The sequence below is a fragment of the Trichechus manatus genome, unplaced genomic scaffold, assembly GCF_000243295.1.
Source record: "Trichechus manatus latirostris isolate Lorelei unplaced genomic scaffold, TriManLat1.0 scaffold00092, whole genome shotgun sequence".
Taxonomy (NCBI): domain Eukaryota; kingdom Metazoa; phylum Chordata; class Mammalia; order Sirenia; family Trichechidae; genus Trichechus; species Trichechus manatus.
Window position 1 is genome coordinate 6,843,149 of NW_004444028.1, and position 18,822 is coordinate 6,861,970.

The 18,822-nt window shown below is 49.3% G+C and overlaps 1 protein-coding gene across 1 annotated transcript; it reads right to left on the reverse strand.

Annotated features, from left to right (window-relative positions):
- Window positions 1-6,791: 6,791 nt before the first annotated feature.
- EIF2B5 (eukaryotic translation initiation factor 2B subunit epsilon) lies at window positions 6,792-15,253 on the reverse strand. Its single transcript, XM_004382290.3, has 16 exons — window positions 14,970-15,253; window positions 13,548-13,672; window positions 12,494-12,679; window positions 12,227-12,404; window positions 12,060-12,140; window positions 11,707-11,784; window positions 11,125-11,437; window positions 10,088-10,233; window positions 9,702-9,843; window positions 9,494-9,595; window positions 9,225-9,332; window positions 8,966-9,056; window positions 8,547-8,670; window positions 7,851-7,976; window positions 7,383-7,493; window positions 6,792-7,232 (listed from the first exon to the last, which is right to left on the reverse strand). The coding sequence occupies exons 1-16, from the start codon at window positions 15,147-15,149 to the stop codon at window positions 7,173-7,175; spliced, it is 2,151 nt and encodes a 716-aa protein (XP_004382347.1). The 5' UTR covers window positions 15,150-15,253; the 3' UTR covers window positions 6,792-7,172.
- Between the last annotated feature and the right edge of the window lie 3,569 nt (window positions 15,254-18,822).

Genomic DNA, 18,822 nt, shown 5'->3' on the forward strand with positions numbered 1-18,822 from the left:
GGCCCGCGGGCTCCGGCCCCGCGCTCGGCCTCCCGGCCGCGGGGAGCGTGGCTGGGTGGCGCGGGGCCCCAGACCTGGAGGGGAGCCCTGACCAGGACGGCCGCGTTCCTGGACCCTCCAAGGCCCTGGCTCTGGACCCAGGAGCTCCTCTGCCGCCGGGGAGGAGTGGAAGGCTGGGGTCCCTTCGGTCCCCAGAGATGGGGGGCGAGGGAGAGTGGTTCTGAGTAGGGATCGCTGGAGGAGCGGGACCTCAGTATGGCACTTCAGGGTCTGCTGAGAAGTACAGCTGCTGTCATGGAGCCCACCAAACGGAACTCCTTGAGGGCAGGGCAGGATCCAGTTCTGAATCCTCCTTACAACCCCAGAGCCCAGCCAGAGTCTGGTGCTTAGCAATGGTTTAAATGGTTCAGTAAATGAATCGACTGGCGAATGGGTGTATGCGTGCATGTCTGGGACAGCGAATCTCAGACCAGAAATAGGTATGTTGTTACCTGCTGTTGAGTCAATTCTGACTCATGGTAACCCCATGTGTGTCAGAGTAGACCTGTGCTCCATAGGGTTTTCAAGGCTGTGTGACCTTTTGGAAGCTGATCACCAGACTTGTCTTCCCAGGTGCCTCGGGGTGAGTTCCTACCGCCCACCATTAGGCTAGTAGTTGAGTGCTTACTTTTTGCACTAGAACTAGGTATAATGGTGCCCTAACAGATCTCCTGACTCCTTAGCTTTTATTTCATTTAATAAATATTAACTGAGTGCCTACTATATGCTGGGCATGGTGCTATGCATGGGATATAGGAGTAACAAGACAGGTAAGGCTGCCCTCAAGAATTTGACTCATTTAGGGGGCACACAGGCTTGTAAATAAATAAACTTCAGGGAGTGATAAATGCTACTAAGAAGATAAAGTGGAGCAATGTGATAGGAACAGAGGGAAGATGGGTTTTGTCAGGGAAGACCTTTTCCATTTGAACTAAGACCAAACTGATGAGGAGGGACAAGATACGAGAAGATCTCAGGTATTCCAGGCAGAGAGCACAGCGAGTATAAAGACTTAAGGCAGGAATGCTGTTATTGTTAGGTGCCGTCGATTTGGTTCCGACTCATAGCGACCCTATGTATGACAGAATGAAACACTGCCCAGTCCTGCACCATCCTCACAATCATTGCTATGCTTGAGCCCATTGTTACAGCCACTGTGTCAATCCATCTTATTGAGTGTCTTCCTCTCTTTCACGCTCTACTTTACCAAGCATGATGTCCTTCTCGAAGGACTGGTCCCTCCTGATAACATGTCCAAAGTAAGCGACACAGTGTTGTCATCCTTGCTTCTAAGGAACATTCTGGCTATACTTCTTCCAAATTTGAAGAACGGGAAGAAGGCTATTGTGACTAGAGGGACAGTGGTAGATGAGGCTGAAAAGGTAGGCAGGGGCCAGATCACCTAGGGCCTTTTAGGCCACGGTAGCAAGTGTGGGCTCCTCCTACTCCACTTTGTACACTATTGCCAAATTAACATTTGAAGAGTATCTCTTCTAGACACCCAAGAAAGCCAAAAACCAAACCCAACCCATTGCCATCTAGTCAATCCAACTCATGGCGACTTGTGTTACAGAGTAGAACTGCTCCATAGGTTTTTTTTTTTTTTTTGCTGTAATCGTTACAGAAGCAGATCACCAGGCCTTTGTTCTGCAGTGCTGCTGGGTGGGTTTGAACTGCCAAGCTTTTGGTTAGTAGACAAGTGCAAACTGTTCGTGCCACCCAGGGACTCTTTCTTCTAAGAAACCTTCCCACATTCCCCAATGCCTCCCAAATATACTAAGCATGATATTCAAAGCCCTCCATAATCTCACTTCTACCTTCACAGCCTTTTGTCTCACTATATCCTGGCCCTGGTGGCTCAGTGGTTAAGAGCTCAGCTGCTAACCAAAAGGTTGGCAGTTTGAATCCACCAACCATTCCTTGGAAACCCTATGGGGCAGTTCTACTTGGTCCTATAGGGTCGCTATGAGTTGGAATCAGCTCGAAGGCAATGGTTTTTTCTTTTTTTTATACCCTCACCAAATTTTTAACTCCAAGCAAATCAACCTACTTGCTAGCCCCTGTGTACAGCTGGTATATTCCCACTTCCTACCTTTCCCTTTACTTCCTTTAATTTTCAACATTTATCAAAGTAATATGTGTGTATAGTCAAATAGTATTAAGCTTTAACAACAACTAAAAGACTCCTGTCTCATTCCTCTTCCCACCCCCACAGTAAACCAAAAAAGCCAAACCTATTGCCGTTGAGTCACAGTGACTCTGTAGCACAGGGGAGAACTGCCCAATAGGGTTTCCAAGGAGCGGCTGGTGGATTTGAACTGCCCACCTTTTAGTTAGCAGCCGAGCTCTTCACCACTGCACCACCAGGGATCCAACCCCCAGAAAAGTCACTATTAAAGTGATCCCCAGGATAGTCACTTTTTTTAAAGCTCATACTATTTCTTCATTTATGTATTCTATACATTGCTGAATGATTTCCAATTTGATTGATGATGATGTATCTCCCTTCCACCTCCCCCATCCTCGTAATAAAGTGAAATCACACTCTTTTGGTACTAGTACTTGTTGTTGTTAGGTGCTGTCAAGTCAGTTCCAATTCACAGCACCTTCGCACAACAGAATGAAATACCCCCGGGCCTGCGCTGTCCTCACAATCCTTGTTACGCTTGAGCCCACTGTTGCAGCCACTATGTCAATCCATCTCCTTGAGGGTCTTCCTCTTTTTCGCTGATCCTCTACTTTACTAAGCATGACGTCCTTCTCCAGGGAATGGTCCTTCCTAATAACATGTCCAAAGTGCTAGTACTTAGTAGTGACATTATAAGGAGCCCTGGTGGCTCAGTGGTTAAGCATTCGGCTGCTACCCAAAAGATTGGCAGTTCGAACCCACAAGCCTCTCCACAGGAGAAAGATGTGGCAGTCTGCTTCTGTAAAGATTTACAGCCTTGGAAATCTATGAGGAAGTTGTACTGTGTCCTACAGGGTCGCTATGAGTTGGAATCCACTTGACAGCACACAACAGTGACATTACTTTGGCTATGTATGAATAAATGTTCATTGCAAAGCCACGTGTATTCATTGACTGTTTCCTTCCCTTTACAACTTTTTGGTTTTCCTGGCATAAACTACTGCCTTGCTTTTTCATTTACTTTGCCTTAGGAGCTTGGCTGCTAACCAAAAAGTCGGCAACTCGAATCCACCAGCTGCCTCTTGGAAACCCTATGTGGCAGTTCTACTCTGTCCTATAGGGTCGCTATGAGTCGGAATTGACTTGATGGTAATGGGTTTTAAAAGAAAAAAAAAATGCTGTAATGACCCCTAGGTGGCGCAAAGAGTTTGCACGCGACCGCTAAACTAAAGTTTGGTGTTTTGAACCCATCCAGCCGTGCCTTGGAAGATAGGCCTGGTGATCTACTTCTGCTAACAGCCAAGAAAACCCTATGGAACAATCCTACCCTGTAACACGTGGGGTCACCAGGAATCAGAATCTGATGGTAACTAACAACCTATTGTTGATTCTTCCTACAAAATTTAATAGCTTCTCGGTATACATTTTGTTCACTCATTCGCATCTATGAGATAATCCACCAGTTCCATCTTTCCTGGAGCCTTCCAGTCACTTGCTGTGGTCTGCACCGTTGGCCGTCTCCTGCTGAATAGCATGCCGGGACTTCTCTGTATTGTCCGCAGAATTCCCTTTCCCTCTCCTTCGTGTTGGATCGATTTCCTTGATACGCCTTTTTAGGAAAGCACATCCTGTGGTAGCCTCCTTTGAAAAGCATGGGAAGTACAGCTTTTCTGATAACTTGCGTATCTGAAAATGTTTCTTTCAGAATCTGGAAGGCATCATGTCGTTGTCTTCTCATTTCCAGTGTTGCTACTGAGCAGTTCGATCCCTTTATTTTTCTCACGCCTCTTTACATGACTTGTTTTCTTCTTTCTGGAAGCCTTTAGAAGTTCTCGTAATTTCTGGGGTTCTGAAATTTCATGGTGTGCATTGGTGAGGATCTTTCACTGTGCTGAGCATTAAGCGGGCTCTTTCTGTCTAGGTGTTCAACAATCATGTCTTGAATTATTTCGTAACATCCTCACCATCATTTTTCCTCTTCTCTTTCTGTAACTCCTGGTAGTCAGATGCTGGACTTTCTAGATTGATCCTTTAATTTTCTTCTTAAGATTTCAGCTTTTTGCAACATTATTTCCAGCTCTTCCAATCCTTTACCTATACAACGTATATGCTGGTTAGGTGACGTATTCGCACCGCAGAGTTCGAGAGGTACGTAGGACGGATATGCGGCGGACATCTCCCTCCTGCTTGGTTCTCTGGTCCTCCAGTTTTCAACAAATAATTCATTTACTTTTTATTTCTGAGAACTCTTTCTTATCCTCCAGTTCTTCCCTTTTGTAACGCTTTTTTCACACCTACGATATCCTCCCTCTCTGAGCTTTTGAGAATACGTGTAGCCTCCCCTGGTTTCCAAATAATTCCCTGCTCTGTCACTGTTTCCTTGACCTTCTTTTTGTTTGCTCGTTTTGGTCTCTTGCCTTCATGTTGGAAGCTTCTTTCCTTCAAACGTTGGATGGTCCTTGCCTGTCTAGTCACATTGAAGAGACACTACAAGCTGATGGGACACTCTGCCTGTGCACAGTGCTTATTAACTGTAGGGTGATCAAATGGGGGAAAGCCAACTTTTCTGTTGAGGAAACCTAAAATGTCAGTATTTGTAGGCCTTCTACGGCTTTTTTTTTTTTTTTTTTTGCTGGGGGGTATAAATCAGTGTGCTGATGCTGAGTTCCACCACTCATACTTTTACTCAATCCCTCATGTTCAAACTAGCACCCCACCCCCATCCACCGCAGTGCCTGCTGCCAAGTCGAGAGTCTGATAGTTTAAGTTCTCCCTGAAGTTCTGAAATTTCACTCATTGTGCTGGCACTCATGGACCCCTCCAAGCTGAACACTCAAGAAAACCTTTGGGTTTAGGGAACCTTCTTTAAGCATTTCGTCGATAATTTCCTCCTCACCATTCTCAGAGAATCTATCTCCTCTTCATGTAGGGGAGAAGTAGGGTAATCACTCAGCTGGATCGGAAGAGGGGGGACCTGGGGAGTTGACTTTTTCTCATAAGACCTTTATCTACCCCCTCCCTCCAGACGGCAGCCCCGCTTCTTACCCCTTCTGAGGTGCTGATCTTCTCTGGGTTCATAAGGGCATGCTGGCTTGCCTCTTGTTAATAACCACCTCTGCAGGTAGAGCCAACCTGATTCTCTCTGCTAGTCAGTCTTCGCTCTCACATTTCTTATTCTCCAATGTGTTGGCATCTCTCATTCATTATCACCTCCTGTTTTCCTCATCATCAACTCACATGCCTTTTTAAAATTCTGTCATTTTAACAGAGTTTTGAGAGGAGCAAAAAAGCCCATGTGCTTAATTCCATATTTCACCTGAAATCCTTTGCTCTGCTCCCCGCTATCCTTTTCCATGTTTTAGGCCATCCAAGCATCATAGTCCTGGAAAGCATCGCATCGTCCTAACTGGAAGGAATCTCTCCGTCCTAAAGTCCTGTAGGTCACTTCTCGTCTCTGCCACTCATCCGGCAAAGGTCAGAGCTGCCTTATGGTTACTGTGTGTAACTGCCCCATCAGGTCCACGCCGTTAACGCTCTTTACGTGCTCTCTAGGCACTAGAGCCCGTATGAGACAAAGCAGAAACTGAGCTTTACTGAACAGGAAAAGCAAATGAAGCCAAATCCTGGCCAGCCTGTCTTTTTCCTTTAGAAACACTTCCAATAATACCTTCACACCAAGCAGAGTTTGGTATTCTCTTTCTCAGCTTCATCTTTTCCACCCAACTGAAATGAAGAAAGGCAACCATTTAATGTGACACTTGGGGGAGGGCCACTTGCTACCAAACCTGGACGTTTGCCCCAGCTGAGGTGTCAGCAGAGTAAGGGTTACATAAAGGCCACAAGGAGCTCAAAAGGATGAGGGAGAAGGGTGAGTCTCATGGTTGAGGCTAAGGAAGATGATAGAGCAAAGTGAGTAAAACTCCAGCTCTGGTCTGGCAATGAATCCTGGCTCTACTAATTAGCAGTTACAAGACCTCAGATGAGTGACTTCACCTCTCTGAGCTGCAGGCTCCTCGTCTGAAAATGGGGCCAAGTCGTACTTCATAGGGCTGATGTGAGGGTTAAATAAAACACCACATGAAAACTGTTTAGCAAAGTCCATGTCACACGGTAAACAAGCACTCTCAGTATGACGGGAAAGCTCACTGCACAGGGCCTTCTGTATTCTCAGGACAGCCACCGCTGGCTTGGGGTCGTATTTGCCTCTGGGGGCAATTCCCCTTCAACAGGTACTGAAAATGCTGATGCAGAAAGAATTCTGGATTAGAAGGCTCGAGTCCTTAGCTTTACCCCCCAAGAGCAGTGCAATGTCAAGCAACTTTCCTTATCTTTAAGATGGAGAGTGACCTGGCTTCCCGGACAGGTCTAGTCCTAGGTTGGCTGGAGAAGGAACATGTTTGGCATCGTGACTCAGTACCAAGCACTAAACCTGGCTGAAAAGTGCTCGCATTAGGGCTCTTTCTGGAAACAGACTCGGTTATACCACTCCAGGACCACAAATTTGTTCACAGACGCTGGAGAGAACCTAGGTCCTCCACCACCCATAACGCACAGGAATGGTCAATCAGCGAGCACCACAGTGCCACCTAGTGGCCACCACACCCCTGCTCTCTCTCCCCAGGTGTTAGAAGAGGCTGCCCTGTCAGGGGCTCCGAACTCTGGTCAAATAATTCAGCGGCTGGTCAGTCAGACCTGGAAAGAAACGGAGTACACCTCTGTCGCTCCTTTAATTATTAACAAACACAAGTGGCAAGGAGGGCTCGAGGCTGTCCTCTGGCCTTCCTCCCACTGCAGCGCTTGTCCAGCTCCTCCCCCGGTGGAGGGTTTCTTCCAGCCACCTTCCCTCATCCCGATTCCCCAGCCAGGATGGGAGGCACGCGGCTGCTGGCAGTGGGGAGACTCCTGTGGCTCCAGCCTCTGCTCCTTTCAGTCTCAGCCTGGATGGCGGTCACCTCCTTCTGCACCGAGTCCCTCCCCGCACTGGCCCAGGGGTGCCACTGTGACTTCAGTCATCTTCAGAAGATTCCTCTTCTGCCTCTTTGAGCCACTGGATGAAACTCTGCAGCTGAAGGGAAACAGTGGAGTGCACATGACCCTCCTGTTCACCTGAGCAGGTACACAGCTCTGGCACCAGAGTCCTGGGACCAACCACCCTGCAATGGATGGTAAAGGGCCAGGGAGCCCGAGAGGAGGAGAGGGAGGCAGCCCAACTCACCTGTTGATTCTTGCGCAACTGCCGGCCCTTATCAGTCATGTCCCTTTGGCTGAACCAGCTCAGGATTGTTTCCTCAGCCAGGATCTCCAGCTGGTAGAAAGCCATCAGCACCTGCGGAAGGTCACAAAGGGGGCCTCAGGGGCCTTGTGGAGCCCAGCTAGATATCATGGAGAACAGGGGAGGAGGAGGAAGACCTCAGCACCTCTCCCCAGGCCCCTGGCCTCCCTCCACACTCAGCAGCTCCTCCAAAGCAGACAGGAGTGGGCACTGGGGGTGGGTATAACTGCTGGACCCACTGCTGGGCATTGCTCTGTGCCCCCAGGCTGGCCCCAGACGGCTGCCTCGCTAGCCTGCTCTTCCCAGCAGCAGTCCTGACACCAGGGGTGTACGGTGCTGTTAACCAAGCTACACCCTGGGTTCGTGGGGGCCTCTTTTGTGTCTCCTTGGGGGGCCTGAGGTGGCACTCACCTTGGCCGTGGAAGGACCAAGACTTTCGTGCCCCAGGAAGAAGTCCTCGATGGCCGCCAGGGCTTCCAAATGGTCGGCCGCACGCTTTATGTAGTTCCTGAACACAGGGCTCCAGGCCTTGAGCAGCTACGGGAGACAGGAGAGAGAAAGAAGTAGCCGTGTATTCCTCAGCGCGCCTATGCTGGCCGGCACAGGAAGTTCATACGGATGATGTGACATGGGAGTGTGAGCGGGTGGTGATGCAGTCCCCGTGGAATCATGCCAGAGGGACTCAGGAGGTGCTGGCAACCCGGCCTGGGGAGAAAAGAGACTTCCTGGGGAAGAGAGAGGGGGTCAGATGCTGCTTGCTGCCTCAAAATACCCATCCCAGCCTGAAGGTTGATCTCATTCTGGGCCAAATTATTTTCAATCAGAGATTCTGAAAGTACGGGTCTATTCTGGGCATACTTTTGGGGGCCTAGTATGATTTGAACCCTGGCATTTCAAAGGCCATTCAGTATTGAACCCAACCTAACTCCTCTGGACCAGCCCAGGCAGCTCCAGGACCCCACCAGCTTCCGGAGGTAAGGAGGACACCAGAGAAACACACACCCACATCATGACCTTCCACTCCTGATTTCCTTGAAAGTCAAGCACAGCAAGGAGGTGTCTCTACCCCCACCCAACCCCTTGTACCCAGCCCCAATCTTTGCTCACGGGAAGCAGCAGGGCACAGTAGCGGTTTGGGTCAAGTGGGGAGTCCATCTGCTGCAGGGGGAACTCCAGGACCACGTGGCTCAGCACCTGCATCACCTCCTTTAGGCTTACGTTGTAGGCGTACCTGTGGGGAGACTGGGGTGACACCAGGGTCCTCGCGGGCCCTTGCAGCGTGCTCTAGGACTAGGACTTTGGCAGGACACTGGAGGAGAGAAAGTCAGAGGGAACAAGATGGTTTTGGAAGGGGGAAGTCTCTGCTGAGACTAGAACCTAATGGCCTTCTTGCTCCAAACGCTCCTGGCCTTGTCCATGTGGGATATGGAGGGAAGAGGTTCCTATCTGGGGAAGAAGCACTTAGGAGAGAACCTCCCCCTGCCTGGGGCTGCCCTGAGAAGAGAATGAGGAACAGCCGCTCTTACTTGAGAGAGTTGATTTCCAGGACTAGATTGTCACAGGAAATGTTCTCCTCTTTGCCCCGCTGTAATGTTCCCAAGACTTCATTCTGGAACACTAGAACAAAAGCGAGACTAAGTTCACGGGCCAGCATCACCCCGGAATGCTCTGACTCCACACCAGTCTCTCCCTGGGAGGCGCGTGTCTCTGGCTAGTTGATCCTGGCAAAGAACACACTGGAGGTTCTCCTCCTCTGTCCTAGGACGCTGCTCCCCGGTCACTCACCTTTGATATCATCCATCGGTGGGGAGCCTGCCCGGCTGTCCAGCTCCTCAGAATCCATACTTTGCTCACTTTCAGTTTCGCTCTCTTCTCCCAAGCTGACTTCAAGTCCTGAGAACCCGTAAAGGGTGAGAAGAAAGAAAAGGAGGGGCCGCTGACGGAGAGCACCGTGTCTGCCCTGTTCCACGAACAGATGAACAAACAAGTCATCGGGCTCTGAGGTACCTATCATCCTTCCAAACATTCGGATTCAGCGGAAGGGGGTGACTCACCCCACAGACTTTGCCGTAGCTCCTCCTCTTCCTCCGCATTCACATCTGCAGCTTTCCAGAGGTAGCCCTGCCCTGCAACTCCGACTTCTGCTGGATTGTAGCCTGAAAACAGCACCAGTCTTCAGGGAAGGCCCAGCAGAAGCACCAACCTCTCCAGGAGGAAACACTGGTTTTTCTAGGGGGCAGAAGACACACAGACGCCCCACACCTTTCAGCTTCGCTTTCTCTTCTTCTCGGCCGGCCCCTGAGTCGTCACTGAACTGGCTGTCGTCCTCATCTTCCTCTGCGTCCGGAGGGTGCAGAGAGATCACCGAGCCCTCAGGCAGCGTGATGTCTGGGCCCACTACCACCTAGGAAAGACAAGAGGAACGGGAGACAAGACCCATTAGCTTGCTGGGAAAGTACATACTGACAGTGAGAGCAACTTTTCTTTTTACAAGCCAAGCAGAAGGTAGATGAAGCCACTGGGTCCGGACACAATTCAGGCTGGACTATGGGTGGAAACAAGGCCCCTTCTGGCTTAGCGTGACCACCGCTCAAGTCAGGGCCTGTGTGCAGTGCGGGACGGGGCTCACCTGGGAAGTGAGGGCTCACCTGGGAAGTGAGGACACAGCGTGGCTTCAGCGTGGCTCGCTCCTTGACCTCGGCATTGTCACAGAGCACTGACTGACAGACTTGTGCTCCAGCAGCCACCCGGACACCCCGCCACAGGTGGGCCTGGTTCAGCACCACGTTATCACCTGGTTCAGGATGGCAAGGACTCCTGGTCACTCAGGGCCCCCACTCCGGACCAGAGCCCCTCATGGAGGACTGGACTGATGCCAGCTCCCACCTAGCTCTAACGCTCCGTCCCTAATCCACCAAACACACCCTCTCTCCCTCTAAGCCCAGGCCTGAGAATAGATCACTGCTCAGCCTGACCATCCTCCACCAAGCTTACAACAATTACAAACTTCCTACAGGGCTCAAGAAGCTGAGAACCTCTAAGACTTCTGGGAACCCCTAAACTTAAGAACCATATTAGAATCATATCTATGCCTGCAAGTTTAGAACCAAATGATTCTACTTCTGGTACATTTGAGACTCAGAATCTTACTGGTGCTCTTTTAAAGGGGCAGTACCATCAGAGGCATCACATTCCTACCAACAGAGTGAGTGACTATCCAGGCAGTTACGGCAGAGTGCAAAGAACACTGGATTCAGTCAGAACACTCAGATTAAAATCCCGGCACTGCCTCTCATTAGCTGTGACCTTGGGTAAGACAACCGCTTGGAGCCTGTTTGCTCATCTGTAAACTGGGGATGCCTAACACCTACCTCCCAAGGTTTCTGTAAGGATGAAGTGAAATAGCGTACGGAGAAGCCCTGTGTACGCCATAATACACTAAACGCACGTCATCACCGCGTTAATCATCTACACGGCCCTGGATGTGAATACAGGGTACCCTGGAATGTGAGGAGACACCCGGTAACAGGGCCACAGGCCACAAATCGGTCCCCTCCTTTTTAGAACAGCCACTCTAGTTTCCATTCCCGGGGACCATTCCTCGTACATTCTTGTTTCTGGAGACACAGGGCCCCCAGGTTCTTGCTCCTGGGATGGCCAGCCTGACTTCCCCATCTGCGCTCACCAATGTGGCAGCCGGGGCCAATGACGCTATTGGTGATGGAGCAGTTGCTGCCAATGACTGTGCCAGAGCCCAGGAGCACGTTCTCCTCCAGGATGCTGCCGTGGCCCAGGCTGACCTCGGAGCCTCGGTAGATGTTGTGCCGGGAGTGAGTGCAGCTCTGGATGGTGCTGTCGGTGAAGTTCACCTCTGGGGTGAGGGGGTAGACCCACCGGCGGATGACATCAGCGCAGACAGCCGTATACATGTGCAGGTTGGAGACGCGGGCACCATATTCCCTAGTTGTGACGTGCATATGGATCTGGTTCCCCAGGATCTGGGTGAGAGGAAAAGGAGGCCGCTCAAGCAAGCAAGACAGGAGAAACTTGCCAGATACAATATCGTTCTAACCCTCTTAGGTTCCCTCTGCCTCCGGCGTTACTGCCACAGGGCCAGATGCTTTTCTTTGGGTACTGCTCCCCCGCCAGCTCTTTCCTCCCTCCTAAGGCTCGATAAAACACAAGAAGGGATGAGAGGTACCAGCATGAGAAAAAAATCATACTCCTCTCCTAGTCTCCCGAAGAGGCATTTGGAGACTTTTCTTACCTCCTCATTCACTAACAGGCCTCGCACAAAGTCATCTCGAGTTTGGTAGTCAAAATTATCTGTAAAGAGTTGAGCCACCTGTGGAGGTAAGTGGGGCAGGGCCAAGGTTGAGTGTATTCTCCAGAAGCAAAGAGAAGCCCCCCGAGATCTATCAGACCCTAAGACAGCTGGACACAGAATCCCAAAGAGGCTCCCAGTGGGATGCTGGGGGACAAGGTGACAACAGACGACCTTTTTGTTTTAGAACAGATAAGAAAAAGAGGAAGAAGAAATACATCCTGGTCTTCTAACGGGGTGGAAATGCCCTCTCAGAACTCTACTCTGGACGTGGGTCCTGGACCTGAAGTGCTCACCTGCGGAGAGCAGATGCTGATGTGACAATCCAGTAAGTCATAGCGAATCTCCACCCCGTCGCCACTGCCCTGGAACAAGCCCTGCAGGGAAACGTTACAAGGACTTCAGCCAGTCTCTCCTGCTGAAGCCTGCCATCTTCCCACTTCACGAACCCGACGCCACACACCAGGGGAAAGGAAAAACGCCGGAGGCCTCGGGTCTTCTGGAAATGCAGAACCCTGTTTGTGGCACTATCCACAGCCACTACCACGTTGTCCTCATGGCGACGAGTCGGATGGCTGGGGGATGACTCCTTGAAGATCATTGTCATCACAGACACATTTTTTTCTAGCTTCCGCCTCAACCTATGAAGGTTAGGAAGAAGAGCTGTGAAAAAGCAGTTGAAGGGCTCTGTCGGTCCCTAGCCCCAGCTCTACCCTCTTCCCACCCTGACCTGTGTTCCTCCAGGGCTTTAGTGATACTGATGTTTGAGACGACATCCCCAGATACCAGAAGGAAGTCTGAGCGCACCAAGGCCTTGGCATCCACATCCCGGAGCACATCTCCAAGTGATCGATACAGGTCTGACGTAATTATCCGGACCACATTGAGGGATGTGGGGCGGCACCACTTGGATTTCCTAAGGGCAGGGGGTAAGGGGAATGAGTAAGCCAAGCACAGAGATCATGTGGACCTTCTCTACTTTTATCCCCCATTGGGGCATTCACACTCCCTCTCTCTGGCTTTTCTGGGCTCCTGCCAGCGTCCTCAACCTCAAAGAGATTTATAAACTATAATTAATGCTTCCTCCTCCCTGTGTCACCAGTCATGATCTGTGGCTTACAGAGACATGGTCATTTCCTCTCCATACCCTGACCCCTGTCCCTAAACATGGACTTGAACTCAACATCCTGCTGAGACCTGGGGCATACAAACCATCCTGGGAACACAATTTTCATGCCCCATTTCCCCCTCCGAAGTCCACACCAATTTTATGACCTGTCTGACAGAAACTATGCTAATATCCTAGCATTCACTTCCTAAACTTCCATGAATCCAGAGACTCCCTCCTTTTAAAGAAGATTTCACCAAACACCTGTTAAGTGTTTGGCACTAAGCTAGGCACCAGGAATACAAAGATGAAGAAGAGCTCATTCTTGTCTTCAAGGAGCAGAACTTAGCTAGCGTTGTTTAGAAGCTCAGCGGAAAAACAAAGAAGTTACGCTTGTAACTTCCACATTGGAGCCATTAAATAAAAAGCAAAACTCACTGGGACCAAACTTTACAAGTGAGATTCAGCAAAAACCAGGTGTTGTTCTTTAATATTCCCCACAGGAACCCCAAGATGGACTGACACAGGACTTCTGAAAACAAAAACCCCTCAGACCTTCCAATGGGATCTAAATAGATACATTTCCCCTCACAATTTCCCCTTACTTAGTTACATCCATCCTAAGAAAAATGGAAAAAAACGGTGGAACACAGAAAGAAAAGTTACAAGATCTTACAGCAAATGTTCCTTGATCTGAGCAGCCTTCCAGCAACAAAAGACAAAGGTTTCCTGCACCCCTGTGGCAGTCAGGAATTCCAGAGTATAGTCAATTAGTGCCACGTTGGCCAGGGGTAAGAGGACCTGAAGGGTACAAGATGAAAACAATATGAAGTCTTTGAGTCTGTGAGGCCCTTCAGGTACCATCCTTGCCCTCACCACAACAATCTTCACTCCTCTATCAATGCTTCCAAACACTATAGTTTTGCTTTACTTTTCCAGTTCATAGGTATTCAGGCATCTCTGACATTCATGGCACGTTCTAAGCATTAGTCTAGGGTGGTGAGAACTGGACATAGTAAGCATGGAATCGTCTTGCCTCGCGCTGGACACACAGCTGCTATAGAATAGCAGGCAACTGCTGGCAAAGTATAACATTGCAAATCAATCTTATCTCCAGAAACTCAGGCAATGCTAAGGCCTTCTTCTCCATAAAATCTCTTGCCTTGATACTCCTTCTAAGAGTCAGGGGTTAGTTACCTCCAATCACTTATCAAAAAACGGACAGCCATTAGGCATCTTGTTGGCGGGGAGGGTGAGGTTTAGAGAGGATTTTCTCTAAACCCAATGGAATTCCCTCCCTTTCACTGAATTGGCGACTGCTGAGTGACCCAGCAATCCCCAGGACTAGCTCAGTCCAATTCCTCATTGTCTAGACAATACAGGAGCTGCTGGGAACCGCCACTAAACCCTTTCTGTCCTTTCAACAGATGGCACTGCCTTGTCATTAGAACCTGCAAAGCAAAAAAAAAGCAGACTGCATGAGATCTAAAACAGCTGTTACTATGGGCTCAGACTAGCCTGCCCTTTTGTAGGCATAGGACCCCTTCTGGAGGCAAAACGACTTCCCTTTCACCTAAACATCTTTCTTTCCTCTGCAAAATCGAAGGCGGCGGCGCGGCCTCCTCTTGGGCCATCGAATCCCCGTGTGAAGGCATCTCAAACACTGCTTCTATACTCAAAAAAACCAAACACGTCGCTGTCCAGTCAATTCCGACTCACAGCGACCCGGTGAGACAGCGTAGAACCACCCCATAGGGTTTCCAAGGGGCAGCTGGTAGAATCGAACTGCCGACCTTTTGGTTAGCGGCCGAGTTCTTAACCACTGCGCCACCAGGGCTCTACTTCTACCATCAACCTGCTTTAATCCTTCCAAACCTGAGGTGGACAACGCTGCCCAAATCTGCCAGCCACTCACTTGGTCAGGCGGTTATGGGGGATTCAGGCGGTTCCTCCGCCTTCGTCCTAACCAGATAAACCAGGTCTCTGGGAAGGAGTGGACAGAAGGTCCCTCCAGAGCACGCCTCACGAGGCAACGGAAGGATAACTTGCTCCAGCCCCGCCACCTTCAGGCCCTCTGGCTCCCGTGCGCCGCACTCACCCGAGGCTGGTCCTTGGAAATGGGAAAGAAGCGGCGGTTGAAGCTATCGGCCACCAGAACTGCTTGTAGGGGTGGCGGCGGTTCCTCCTCGGTCCCTCTGGGTCCTCCACCGCCGCCGCCGCCGCCTCCCGGCCCTCCACCACCACGCTTGTTTACCCGACCGGCCACAGTGGCCGCCATCTTCTTCCCTCACGGCTACTACTTCCGCAAGGAAACTGCTACCGCACGCAGGAGAGGACAAAAACATCCAGCACTTGAGATGCGAAAGACTGACTAAGGAAGGGAGAGGACGAGGCGAGGAGAGTGCGCATGCGTCTTCCCTAGGTGCCCGCCCGGTCTGGAGTCCCAGCAGGGAGGCGCGAGGACTCGGACGGGGCCGGGGTGGCTTTGGCCGGTAGAGGCGCAGGTGGGGGTCCCATGACTCCAGGCTCGGTCTGCAAGTCTTGCAGGCCTTTCTCTGTGGGTGAACAAGCTGGTATTCCTGCAGTATTATGGCACTTGTGGTCGCCGCGAAGGGGCCAGGTACATCCGGCACAGTAATTTTCCAGCAGTTAACACCGCCCTGAGCATGTTAAAAATCGTAGTCTTCCATATGCCTTTGAATTATGGCGTTAGCAAGGAATACTGAAAATCCCATGGACTGCCAGAAGAACGAATAAATCTGTCTTGTAAGAAGTAATAGCCAGAAAGTGCTTAGAAGCGAGGATGGTGAGACTTCGTCTCACGTTCTTTGGACATGTTATCAGGAAAGACCAGTCCCTGGAGAAGGAAGGACATCATGCTTAGTGAAGGGTCATCGAAAAAGAGGAAGACACTTCACAAGATGGTTTGACACAGTGGCTGCAATGATGGGCTCGAACATAGCAACGATTTGTGAGGACGGTACAGGACTGGACAATTGTTTCCTTCTGTTGTACGCAGGGTTGCTATGAATCTGAACCGAGGGCACCTAACAAGAACAATAACATATTCATCCTAGTCACCTAATAGTTATTACTTACTCTGATCTGGCGCCGTGGGGAGCTTGGAACCAAGTCAGACATCTCTCAAGGAACTTACAGTCTACGTAAATACAGAATGGGATATAATAGTAGGAAAAAACCAAACAAACACAACCAAAAACAAACCAGTTACCCCTGAGTGGATTCTACCTTATGGTGAAGCCATATGTGTCGGAGTAGAACTGTGCTCCATAAGGTCTTCAATGGCGGTGACCTTTGGGAAGTAGATCGCCAGGTCTTCCTTCCCAGATGCTTCTGGGTGAATCTGAACCACCAACCTGGTTAGTAGCCAAGTGTTCAACCATTTGAATCACCTCGTAGGGAGAAGAAGAATTCTATTTATTGAGCACTTATTGACGGCCAGGCACAACGCAAGCATTATTTCGTTTAATTTGTCACACATCTCTGCAAGACATTTTATTCATTCTTTCAACAGATATTTCTTAAACTCTCACTGGGGTGAAGAAGTTCACTCAGTAAGCGGAAGAACTGGTGTTGGAACCCAATTTGTCTCACTTCATACTTCCACAATCTTTCAGCCAAGCTAGGTTAGGATAACAATTACTATTTTATTATTTCTTCATTCAGCCTATCAACATTTATTGAAAGCCACCTTGTGTCTTATACCAAGTGGAAATGGGGGTGGAGGATCCAAGAATAACATGAATTTGAGCAGGACTGGAGTTAGGCGGCAGGCTTTCCAGGCGCAGGATGCTGTGAGCGTAAAGATCCCAGCACCTTTCGGGGAAGAGGCGGTGGCTACAGGGAGTAAACCAGGCCTCTGGAAGCAGTGGACGTGAGGCAAAGCCTTTTGGACGTCATTTGGTAAGCAAAGAGATATCCAGCAAGGTATTGCGTCCTTTCTGCCCCGGAACTGTCCGAATTCCAACACCCGCCGTTTGCAAAGTTTCGGCAAACGTTCCCACCCACCCCCGCGTTGCATGTTGGGATTTGGAGTCCTCAAGGCTGAGATTTGTGGTTTCCACGTGACGCTTCCGACCTGACTCGAGGTGCTCCCGCGCCCTCCTCTTGGGACGGAGGGGTCTGTCATTTCTAATCTTTACAAGTTAATGAGAGCACTGAGTGAAAGCCATTTCTGAAGGATTTTGGAACATTTAGGCTGGAGAAGGAAAGGCAGAAGGCCACTGTTGTTGTTGGGTGCTTTCTAGTCAATTTCAGTTCGTAGCGACCCCTGGTGGGTCGATGGTTAAGCGCACAGTTTATAAGCGAAAGGTTGGAGTTGGAACCCACCCAGCGGTTCTGCGGTAGAAAGACCTGGCGATCTGCTCCCTTAAAGATTACAGCCAAAAAAAAAAACCTGTGGGGGCAGTTCTACTCCATCACATGGGGTGGCTATGAGGTAACTCAGCAAATGTTTTCAATTAAATGAATGTACATGGTATCTGTCCAAAAAATCCGTAGGCAGAAAGAGAAAAGGGAATTTTCACACACACGGGAGGGTGGGGTGAAGGGTTTGAAAAGTAGGACCAACTGTAGAAATCGTTAAATGACTTCTCGATCTCAGGAAGTCTCGAATCAGCTGAAGGTGTTGTGTGAGTGGCAAATCCAGGCCTTACAATTCTGTGGACAGGTAGCTAGATGGATATGACATTAATGGATGGGTCTCGGGGAGAATCTGTCTCTTAATCTGTTATTGTTTGTTTTAAAACTTACTCGAAAGATACTGAAAAGCACACTTACATAAGCACACAGACACAAGTATATAAGGAAGGAAAAGTCCTGTCCTCCAGTTCTCTCATCTGCCCAATTCCCAGAGTTATAACCATTATTACTATTTTGGTGGGTATTTTTTCCATTTTCTTCCTCTATTTATGTATCTAGATCTAGAGATATACGCCTACACACACGTTGCACACACACACCACACAAATATTCAAGCATATACGTATATTTGTATATTCATTACAGAGCTAAAAGGGTTTCCGAGGCCATACTCTCAGGGTTTCTCCAGTCTGTCAGGCGAGTAAGTCTGGTCTTTTTTTGTGAGTTAGAATTTTGTTCTACATTTTTCTCCAGCTCTGTCTGGGACCCTCTATTGTGATTCCTGTCAGAGCAGTCAGTGGTGGTAGCCGGGCACCATCTAGTTGTACTGGACTCAGTCTGGTAGAGGCTGTGGTACTTGGGGTCCATTAGTCCTTTGGACTAATCTTTCCCTTATATCTTGTTTTCTTCATTCTCCCTTGCTCCCGAAGGGGTGAGACCAGGGGAATATCTTAGATGGCTGCTCACAGACTTTTAAGACCCCAGAGTTGAGGCTTTTAAAAAAAAATTTTTTTAAATTGTGTTAAAATATATATAACAAAACATTTGCCATTTCATCTATTTTTATACATACAATTCAGTGACATTAATTACATTCAGTATGTTGTGCAACCATCACCACTAGCTCTTTCCAAACTTTTGAGGCCTTTCTTGTGTGGGTCCGTAGGTGTTTTCAGCTTCCTGGCTTTTTCTGCTGAGTCTGGCATATAAGAACCAAAAAGAAACCCCAAGGGACTCACCACCGTGTACTTTCTTGGGTCCCAAGATCCCTATCAAGTTTACCTTCTTCTCTCCAGAGTCTTTTAATATTTATTTTTTATACAATTTTCAGAGTTTTTAGTCATTCCTGGGTGGTACAAACAGTTAACCTGCTTGGCTGCTAACCAAAAGGTTGGAAGTTGAGTCCACCCAGAAGTGCCTCAGAAGAAAGATTTGGCTATCTACTTTCTAAAGATTACAGCCACTGAAAACCCTACGGAGCACAGCTCTACTCTGACACAGATAGCGTTGCCATGAGTCGAAATTGACTTGAGTTGCCGAGAAGACTAGGGAAAAGTACATTTACTCCA